This window comes from Arachis ipaensis, chromosome B07 (genome assembly GCF_000816755.2).
Source record: "Arachis ipaensis cultivar K30076 chromosome B07, Araip1.1, whole genome shotgun sequence".
Classification (NCBI taxonomy): Eukaryota; Viridiplantae; Streptophyta; class Magnoliopsida; order Fabales; family Fabaceae; genus Arachis; species Arachis ipaensis.
In genome coordinates this window covers 32,376,733-32,387,522 of record NC_029791.2, presented here as the reverse complement: position 1 = coordinate 32,387,522, position 10,790 = coordinate 32,376,733, and the positions used below count along the sequence as shown (strand labels likewise).

At 37.0% G+C, this 10,790-nt stretch overlaps 1 protein-coding gene and 1 long non-coding RNA gene across 2 annotated transcripts in view; both read left to right on the top strand.

Moving 5' to 3' along the window:
• Positions 620-7,754, top strand: LOC110264552. The gene is made up of 3 exons (XR_002350727.1): positions 620-640; positions 1,628-1,629; positions 7,585-7,754. It is a non-coding gene; the product is annotated as an uncharacterized LOC110264552 (long non-coding RNA).
• LOC107607125 (inositol oxygenase 2-like) overlaps positions 8,852-10,790 on the top strand; it is a 2,787-nt gene continuing 848 nt past the window's right edge. Inside the window, exons 1-7 of the mRNA XM_021107764.1 lie at positions 8,852-8,885; positions 8,988-9,114; positions 9,360-9,441; positions 9,533-9,737; positions 9,996-10,055; positions 10,170-10,222; positions 10,316-10,442. Of these exons, the coding sequence (XP_020963423.1) occupies positions 8,852-8,885; positions 8,988-9,114; positions 9,360-9,441; positions 9,533-9,737; positions 9,996-10,055; positions 10,170-10,222; positions 10,316-10,442 (688 nt within the window). The remainder of the gene's footprint in view (positions 8,886-8,987; positions 9,115-9,359; positions 9,442-9,532; positions 9,738-9,995; positions 10,056-10,169; positions 10,223-10,315; positions 10,443-10,790) is intronic.

The window sequence follows — 10,790 nt, the reverse complement described above, 5'->3', positions numbered from 1 at the left end:
AAGTTATGTGTGTTGGAAGTTTGGGATTTGAAAATGTAATTCTGCAGCTTTTTAATTTAGTAAAATTTTTGGCAGAATGCACTCCCACGTGTATGCGTGGCTGACGCGCACGCATTGTTTTCAAATGTTTACTACCCACGCGTGCACCTGGCCAACGCGTACGCGTCGATGGGCGAATTCAATTGGCCCAGCCAAATTCCAGAGAGTTGTGCCAGAATTGTGTCGATTTTGTGCATGGGGCACAAAACGCACCCACGCGCAGGCATCACTTGGCTTTTCTTCCATCCACGCGTGTGCATAGGGGACGCGTACGTGTCACTGTATCTTGCTGCTTTCCACGCGTGTGCGTGGGCGACGCGCACGCGTGGCCCTGTTTTCACCCCAAAACGGATTTTGCGTTTTCAAGCCAAATTCCAGATTCTTAAGTCTCCGATCTCACCTTTTATGTCCTCAATACTTATAGTATGCCTAGTAATGAAAAGAATCTAGGACATGTGGTAACTTGTGGATGAAGTAAAGTGAGAATCAATGATGAATGACGAGTAATAATGATTGTATGAATTATTGAGGATGATGGTGCAAGTGCTGTGTATGTTATGAGCTGGATGGCTGCGATAAGCATTGAATTATGGCTGAGTATGTATTTGTAGATGATTAATAATTAAATGATTATGATTGATTGAGGAAGCTTGAACATGCGGTGAGTATGCCGGAGATACATATATGATTAGTGAATAAATGTGGTAAATGAATGATGATAGAAAATATTGAATGTGACGTGTGACCCCGGGTAGTAGGCAGTGGCGTTGTCCACTTGCTCCGGGTATAAGAGGGGAAAGGAGGATTATTATAAATGAGTTTAATTATGGAGTTTTGGATGAATGTACGTTTGAGATGCCTGGGTAGTAGCAAGGGTCGTGGTTCGTCCCACTTGCTCCGGGCCATTGTTTGAGAATTGGTAATAATGAAGAGTGATTATGGATGAATGTGTAATTGTGATACCTGGGTAGTAGCAAGGGTTGTGGTTCGTCCCACTTGCTCCAGGTCAGTGTTTGAGATTTTATAATGATGATGATTGATTTGGAATAAATGAATGAACGCTTGAGATACCTGGGTAGTAACAAGGGTCGTGGTTCGTCCCACTTGCTTCGGGTCAATGTTGGAGATACCTGGGTAGCAGCGAGGGTTGTGGTTCGTCCTACTTGCTCTAGGTCAGAGATTGTGACGCTTGGGTAGTAGCGGCAGTAATGGTGATTCCACTCACTCTAGGTTGAGCTTTTAAACACCCGCCTGGGTAGTAGCTGTAGTAGTGGTTATTCCACTGGCTCTGGGTTAAGCGGGTAGTAGCAAGGGGGTTGCGGCTCAAACCTACTTGCTCTGCGATGGGTGTTTCTGTCCATGTGGTTAGCTACCAGAACATGTCGGGTTGGCTATATAACCGACAGATGATGTCATCAGCCATAAGGCAGGCATGCATCATTTGTATATGTTTGAATTGTTTGGGTTTGTCTATTTGTTTTGGATTTCTATATCATATATGTTGTGTTAACTGATTATGTGCTACTTGTTCTACTTGTACTTTACTTGTGTATTACTTATCTATATTGCTTGTGTTTGTACAATTGAGAAGTCCCTCATGCTGGTGTCGGTGGACGCTGAGGGCTGTTCTGGATGGGATGAGTTAATGATGTGATTGAAAAATGATGATAATTATTGAATGAGATAATTTGAGCTCCCTGGGTAGACGCAGTGAAGTGAATTCACTAACTCCGGGTGAGGATATGATGTATTGATATAGGATTGTTGAGACAGAATAACTGGTGGTGGTTTTGTTTATGACTCTGATTCTGATTCGTTGGAGAGTTAGAGAGAGTTGAGAAGCATGAAGAATAAGAATTAGACTTAGCATTCCCTTATGACAGTTGACTATTTATGGATTAGCGAGAACATAGGGTGAATGTTTGGTGAAAGGAAGATTAGGATGCTTAGCGAGTTTTTATTACAATGCATTGTATTTATTTGGCACTTTTACCATACTGGGAACCCATGGGTCGGGGATTCTCATTCCGTATATATCTCTTGTTTTTCAGATACAGGTCCAGGTGCTTAGAAGTGAACTGTGGTTCATCTGAGAGATAGCGAAGATCTTTATATTCTCTATTTTATAATTTCTTAGAATCTCTCCACCTTTATTTTGAAAAGCTTATATTATGTATTGAACTCTTTTGAACTTGCCTATAGAGGCTCTTATGTTTCTTTTGGGAGAGATTAGGAGTTTCTGTTGTCAACTACTGTTATACTGTACCCTAGCCGGCCTAAACTTCGCGGGTCGCGACTAGTGGCTATTTACTTATGTCATATATCTATATACTATCTTTCTCTTATTCTCCTTTATGCCCTTATCTGTACATCGCTTTCGACTTCATGCTTTATCTTTTGAGTTGTTGATCCGGGAGCGATACGACTTCGCAATTTTACTTCTACTCCTTTTAGGCTTCTCGATTAATACTCCTTTCAATTATACTTATATTTATATATTAATAATCCACCTGAGAGTCGTACCACCGTAATATCATTAACTTATGACTCGAGCATAAGGATTTGAATATTAGGGTGTTACATTATGGTATCAGAGTAGTTCGTCCTTGTGAGCCTGAAGGATGGAACTACTTATGCTTCAATGCATACTCTGAGTCTGTGCCTGTGCTAGTTAGGGTATCTAACTGATACATCTAGCATGAAGTCCATGAGTATACCTTTGGTACTTTGAAGCACTATACTTCCGATATTGAGAATGATCAACTTGATATCGATTATTTGGTGTGTATAGGAACTAGATGGCGCCTCGTGGACGTGGTCGAGGTCGTGAGGGAGGTCGTACTAGTGCTCAGGGACCGGGAATCAACCCAAATGACCCGGTAAACTTTATGGTGGCGTTGGAGAACATGGCTGCTGCTATGCAGGCAACTGCGGAAGCTCTTGGGTAACAGATAAACAATAATGGCAATGGCAGAAGCGAAGCTCAGGGACCGATGACATTGGTAACCTTCTTAAAGGTTAATCAACCTAAGTTCAAGGGAACCACCAATCTGACTGAAGTCGATACTTGGTTTCAGGCTATGGAGCGAGCACTGCAAGCGTAGTTGGTACCTGAAGAGTAGTGTGTTGAATTTGCTACCTATCTGTTCACTGGAGAAGCATCACATTGGTGGCAAAGAGTTCGACGTCTCCTGTAGTAGGGTGATGACCCTATCACTTGGGATGCCTTCTAGGTGGAATTTTATAAAAATTACTTTCCAAATTTTGCCAGGACGGCCAAGGAACTGGAGTTACTACAACTGAAGCAGGGTGCTATGTCCGTATCTGAGTATACAGACAAATTTGAGGACCTATTCAAGTTTTTCTGCATGTGTCAGGGAGCTCCAGGAGACTTCGAGGAGTGGAAGTGCATTAAGTATGAAGGAGGGCTCCGGAGCGATATCTTAAGTTCAGTGGGACCAATGGAGATCCGAACTTTCTCAGAGTTGGTGAATAAGAGCAGAATTACTGAAGAGTGTGTGAAAAAGATGGCTGCAGAGAAAGGAAGTCATAGAGAGCACAACCAAGGATTCGCACCAAGGGGTCAAGAGTTCAAGGAGAGAGGATATACACAACACTTTTCCCAAGGACGGAATAACTTTGCGACGAGTGAGGAGTCCCAAAGGAACTGTAAGGGAAAACAGGCAGTGGCTGCTTCAGATGTTTCGAGCTGTCAGAGATGTGGAATCATTACCCAAATAGGCCGTGCCGATTGGGGTTAGGTGTATGTTACAAGTGCGGGTTACCAGGGCATGTATCAAGAAATTGCCAACAAGGAGGGAGTCAGGATGCGGGCTGATTGTGACAGTAAGATTGAGGTAATTGTAATAATCAGGCTTAAAGGACAGTGTGTGATTTTATAATACCACCTTTACAGTAAAACTGGGAATGTTGAGCTTAATATTAGACTTAGAAATAAACCGGATGGTCCGAGTAAGGGTTTGCTTTAAACAAAAAATGCTTTGGGCTTTGAATACTTGATAAGTTTAGCAGATTAATACAAATGGATAAATGCCTGTGATTTAAATAATTTTCTGTTGAGAGTGATATGTTGTGTTTGTTATTTAGTTGGTTGATTTCTGGATTTTTGGTGAAACGGATTGAACCTGTGACTTTTAGTTCCTTTGATTTAAATAGATAAGGAATGGTCCTAAATGATGGATTTGAAAACGTTGATTTGAATTGTCGATCAAGTTAAGTTGTGGTTTAGTACTTGAGGAAGTGATCATTGATGCGTAATTGGATTTAAATAATGAGTGAGTGCAAGTCGCCGTGTTTGAGAGATGAGTACTATGATATTTGGTCATGGTGACCTTGGATTTAGATTGATATTTATAATGATTAGTTTTGAAAGACAAATTTGAGAACCATTAAATTGAAATGCTGATGTTGTACTGAGATTGGTTTGAGGGAACCCATGACGGGTGGTAAACTCCAATTTTTAGGGGAGGTACTGTCGAAACTTTCCCAAGAATTTGAATGAGTGTTGATTATAGTTTTGAAAATGATTTTTTATTTGAGTAATTTTAACAAAAGAGATGTGTTTCGAATGCTTTTATAGATTATTAAGGAAAATTGTATTCTTATGATTTTGTTAACTTGTTGTTTCAAACTCATTTGATTTAAAAAAAACGAAGAGAGTTTTGATTAATTAGTCAAAGACTTTAAAACAACAAGTTATATAGAAATTTGAGGATTTGGGAATAAGAAAATAAGTCTGGAAGTTATGCTTGGAGTTGAGCTGTGATTAGTAGTAATTAGCTTAACAGAGAGAGAGGATAGAGATGGAGTATGATTAAGGTATAGTGATGATTTTTGGTTGATTATAGTGATGTGAGATGATAACTATGATTAAGGATGATGGTAATATTATTGATGACATGATTTGAGATTTAATAAGATGTGAGTTGATGAGATGACGGAAGTAATGAACGAGGTTGTTGGTCGGCATTGGACGAATGACCAAGATCCTCGGAGATAAAGGAATCAGAGCGAGGCAGCGGAAGCGCACAGCGTAAAAAGACCTTGGAACTACTATGCGTTGGATATAAAGGCAGACTACGCTCACGTACTCGTGGTGGCGGATGGAATTTTTTAGCGCGAAAATTTCTGTTAGGGGGGTAGAATGTAAAACCCGGTCAAACCGTAATTAATTAAATAATAAATTAAATAGGAGCGAATATGGTTGAAAAATTTAGCAATCGGAATTTGATCATTTAAATATGATATTTGGACTCAGTTGATTTTTCTGAGTCGGAAAACATAGTTTTCTGCGTAAGAATGCGCACTGGAATTTTGACCAGCAATACCGACTGAGATCTGTCTGGTACTGCAGCTGAAAAAATTAATTATAAGTGAATAATGCTAATAAATTATGATTTATAATTAGGACAAGTGGAAATATTTAAAATGCGATTTAAAGCTTTAATCTTGAAGGTTTTGGCCCAAAATTAGGCCAACAGACAAAAATAAGTTAACCGGGTCCAAGTGGGTCCAAGACCCAACATATATAAATATTAGTTATGAGCATTTCAGCTCATTTACCCTAAAGAAAGAGGGTAGGGGCGCTGAATTGAGAGAAGAGAGAAGAAAGGAGAAAACCTAATCCTAGCTCCAATTTCAAATCACCATAACTTCAGCTACGAAACTTCGATTGACGAGCCGTTTACGGCCACACGTCGCTCTTCTCATCCTCTACATTTCTATCTAAGTTTTGTGGTGAGTATTTCATTTATCTCTGCCCAATTTTCGAAATTTCCCACCGTTACACGTTTTTGGGTAGTTAGTGTTGAAATCTTGTGATTTTGGTTATTTAGGGATACTCTAACATGAATTCTAAGTGGGTTCTATCCCTATTTTATATGGGCTGAGGTAAGAAGTACTCAAACCCTTGTAATTTATCATTTTCATGAACCCTAGGTATCTTATATATGTGAAATTGGTTATATTAGTGTATTTGGTGATTTTGGTCCACATTGGGAGGTTGGTGTTGCTTGTGGAGCTTTGGTGAGGCTTGGAACTAAGGGTTAGTGGAGACTTCCAAGAAGAGCTCAATTATTTTGGCTATAAGAGGTATGATTTAAGTTTTATCTAAGTACCGTGTAGTGTGATGAGAATTCCTAGGCTAGATGCCCCTAGGATTAAGTTTAGATTGTGTGAATGGTTGGTATTAACATGCATAGTTGATATATAATGTAAATTAATGATTGGATTGAGAATTGTGTGAAATTGTATGTATAGTGTGTTGAGAACTTGATGAATTGAATGATGAATATTGGTTTGTGGTCTATGCATTTAAAATTGTAAATTTAGGCTGGAGGCCGTGAATTTTGGGCCGGAGGCCGGAAAGAGGTAAGAAAGGTAAGTTATTACGTGTATTGTGTGATGATATAAGTGATTGGATGGATCTAGATATTGAATGTGTGAATAATTGGTTTGGTTATTGAATAATAAGGTTTGAGGAATTGAGGTGTGGAATTTGATAGTTTTGGGTGAAATTATGCAGAGGAGGTAGGTTTGGTTTGGTTGAGTGTAATTATGTGAATGTGGTTGGGTTGTGATCATTTGGATGAGTGGAAATGAATTTGGCTTGTGAACATTTGAAAAAGTGGTGATTTCTATTTTTGGGTAAAAACTAATTTTTCACCAACTTTGGCAGTCCGTAACTTGGTCCACAGAGTTTGGAATTCTTCAAAAATGGAATTTTATGAAAGCTTATTCAAGGATCTTTCTAACGGTTCAAAAATGGTTGAAAAAGAAATTTTGTAGAAGTTATATGTGTTGGAAGTTTGGTGTTTGAAAATGTAATTCTGCAACTTTTTAACTTAGTAAAATTTTTGGCAGAATGCACTCCCACATGTATGCGTGGCCGACGCGCACGCGTTGTTTTCAAATGTTCACTACCCACGCGTGCACCTGGCCGACGCGTATGTGTCAATGGGCGAATTCAATTGGCCCAGCCAAATTCTAGAGAGTTGTGCCAGAATTGTGCTGGTTTTGTGCGTGAGGCACAAAACGCACCCACGCGTAAGCGTGGCTGACGCGCAGGCGTCACTTGGATTTTCTCCCATCCCCGCGTGCGCGTGGGGGACACGTACGCCTCACTGTATCTTGCTGCTTTCCACGCGTGCACGTGGGCGACGCGCACGCGTGGCCCCGTTTTCATCCCAAAACTGATTTTGAGTTTTCAAGCAAATTCCATATTCCTAAGTCTCTGATCTCACCCTTTATGTCCTCAATACTTATAGTATGCCTAGTAATGAAAAGAATATAGGACATGTGGTAACTTGTGGATGAAGTAAAGTGAGAATCAATAATGAATGACGAATGACGAGTAATGATGATTGTATGAATTATTGAGGATGATGGTGCAAGTCCTGTGTATGTTATGAGCCGGATGGCTGCGATAAGCATTGAATTATGGCTGAGTATGTATATGTAGATGATTAATAATTAAATTATTATGATTGACTGAGGAAGCTTGAACATGCGGCGAGTATGCCGGAGATGCATATATGATTAGTGAATAAATGTGGTAAATGAATGATGATGGAAAATGTTGAATGTGACGTGTGACTCTGGGTAGTAGGCATTGGCGTTGTCCACTTGTTCCGGGTATGAGACAGGAAAGGAGGATTTTGATAAATGAGTTTAATTATGGAGTTTTAGATGAATATATGTTTGAGATGCAAGGATAGTAGCAAGGGTCGTGGTTCGTCCCTCTTGCTTCGGGTCATTGTTTGAGAATTGGTAATAATGAAGAGTGATTAAGGATGAATGTGTAATTGTGATACCTGGGTAGTAGCAAGGGTTGTGGTTCGTCCCACTTGCTCCAGGTCAGTGTTTGAGATTTTATAATGATGATGATTGATTTGGAATAAATGAATGAACGCTTGAGATACTTGGGTAGTAGCAAGGGTCTTGGTTCGTCCCACTTGCTCCGGGTCAATGTTGGAGATACCTGAGTCGTAGTAGCGAGGGTTGTGGTTCATCCCACTTGCTCCAGGTTAGAGATTGTGACGCCTGTATTAATTTTATATTAATCACTTATTAGGATGTTACGAATAAGTTATGAAATGCAAAAATAGAAATAGGTAAAGAAAAAAATGAATAAAATTGTGTTTTTTTAATAAATTGAAAAAATATTCGTGACCATATAATTGATGGTGGACATATAACTATTAGACAATAAATTACAAGAAAATATTAATAGAAATATTAGATTTGATATTAAAATAAAAGAGAAATATCAAAAATAAATAAAAATCTAAAATTTAAAATAAAAACATTTAGGATCAAGGAAAGAAATAAAGAAGAACTATATATTTTATATTTTAATATTGATTTGAGTGCGTGTGGTTAATTTTATGGCTAATATGTGAGTTGTCACTCGTGTTGATAAAGATCCCGGTATACAGATTGTTAAAAATTTGAAAATTCAACTCTTCTTAGCATATAGTACAACTAATAATTGGTAATAAATAAATTTTAAGATGATAGACACCAAATGCTGACGTTGACATTAACAATCTTGAGTCGGATCGAGATTACAACTTACTTAGAATAGTATGATTCTAAATTTGTTATCCATATCTTTTTTTTTCGTTGAGGACTTAAAGCTTCCAAATTTTCCAACAAGGACTTTTTGTTGAAGTATATAAACCCTTGTCGTCTAAGGATTTTGGCATAGCAGTTTCATTCGAAATTTCTCCTTCTTTACCTATTGCTTTTTAATAATTTTCTCCAGTACATTTTGTCTTTCATTACAACAAAAATGGCTACTACCCTAGTTGACCAATCTGCCCTTGGTATGATTAAATTTTCTTCTTAACATAACCTTTATTTTATTATTTCTATTCGGTTTCTATTCATTCAGAAGTAGCGTTTGTAACATTGTGACATGTTTTTAGGGTCACAATTTGATGAGAAGAATGTGCACAATAATGTCACTAAGGATACAAACGAGGTTACGTTGAACGGCGTGTCACATAATGGATTTACAGCACCAGAAATTAATTCATTTGGCCACTCTTTTAGGTATCAACTTCATTTTAGATTCTCTCATTTATCGTTAATTATTGATCCACTACACCAAAATCGAAATATTGTGTCAGTTTTGAAATGTTTTCGCAGATATCTGTCACATCAACCTTTACTAAATAAAATTTAGTGATGATTTTAAAAAATTGTCGCAAAAAAACTGCCTCTATATGTAAGATTTGGTGTAATGATCATGAATGAAGGTTTATGTTTTAAAGCTTATATTTTACGGGGTTTGGCAGGGCTTATGATGCTGAAAGTGAAAGACAAAAAGGTGTAGAAGAATTCTATAGATTGCAGCACATAAACCAAACATATGACTTTGTAAGCAAACTTTATTTTATTCAAAATCATTTATCTATCTATGCTTTCTAAGCAATGTCATCGGACTTATCAATATATAATGCTATAACAGGTGAAGAAAATGAGAGAGAACTATGAAAAATTGAATAGAGCAGAAATGAGCATATGGGAATGTTGTGAGCTGCTAAATCAAGTAGTGGACGATAGTGATCCTGATTTGGATGAACCTCAAATTCAACATTTGTTGCAATCTGCTGAAGCCATTAGAAAAGACTATCCCAATGAAGATTGGTTGCATTTGACCGCACTCATCCATGGTATATGCATATATGTAATAATTTATTGGCTAACGATATACTCTTAAATAAAGTTTTAATCTATAGCAAATTAGTCCTTGATCTACTAAATTATGAAAACTATGAAAAATAAAATAAGAAAGACTTTATCATAATCATAATATTCTTATTTTATTTAATATGATGAAACCTAAACGTTTTTTATTTATTGAGAGACACAACATATTTTAAATTATAATGAGGAGTTAACAAATGATTGTATGTGTTGATTTATTTCAGATCTTGGAAAGATTCTTCTCCTTCCTCAATTTGGAGAGCTTCCTCAATGGGCGGTTGTTGGTGAGAACTTTCATTCAACCATATTTACATAATTAATTTTTTTCATTCCTATTAATTAGTGTAACTTTAAACTCAACATTCAACTAAACGATTATAACAAATACATATTTGAAGGAGATACATTTCCTGTTGGTTGTGCTTTTGACGAAGCAAACATTCACCACAAGGTAAACAAGTTGTTTATTATATATAACTTTTAAAGGCTTGATGAGTTTCTTATCTTAAATTAGCAACTAATTAAAATTTATTTCATGTTGTAGTATTTTAAGGAGAACCCGGATATAAAAAACCCCGCTTATAGCACTAAGGATGGAATCTACACCAATGGATGTGGACTTGAAAATGTAATGATGTCATGGGGACATGATGACTATATGTATTTGGTGAGTCTATATTCAGTTATTCACATAAACACAATGATTTTCAATTAAGAAAGTATAAAAAATTAATTTTTAATTAGTTAATGTTAGTCGATATGCCAAGCTTAGCTTTGAAGTAGTACAATCTAATGGTAGCCAAGTTACTTTCTATTCCTCAAGTCTTGTGTACAAATCTCACCCCATGCAAAATTTATCCTATAAAAAAAATGTTAGTTTTATTTTAAAAATTCTTCTTTTTTGGAATATTTATGATTTAAGATTTATAGTTTAGGATTTATGATTTAGGTTTAGAATTTAAAATAAATAAAATAATTAAAAAAAGAATTGAAAAAAAATTCCGAACATTATTATATGT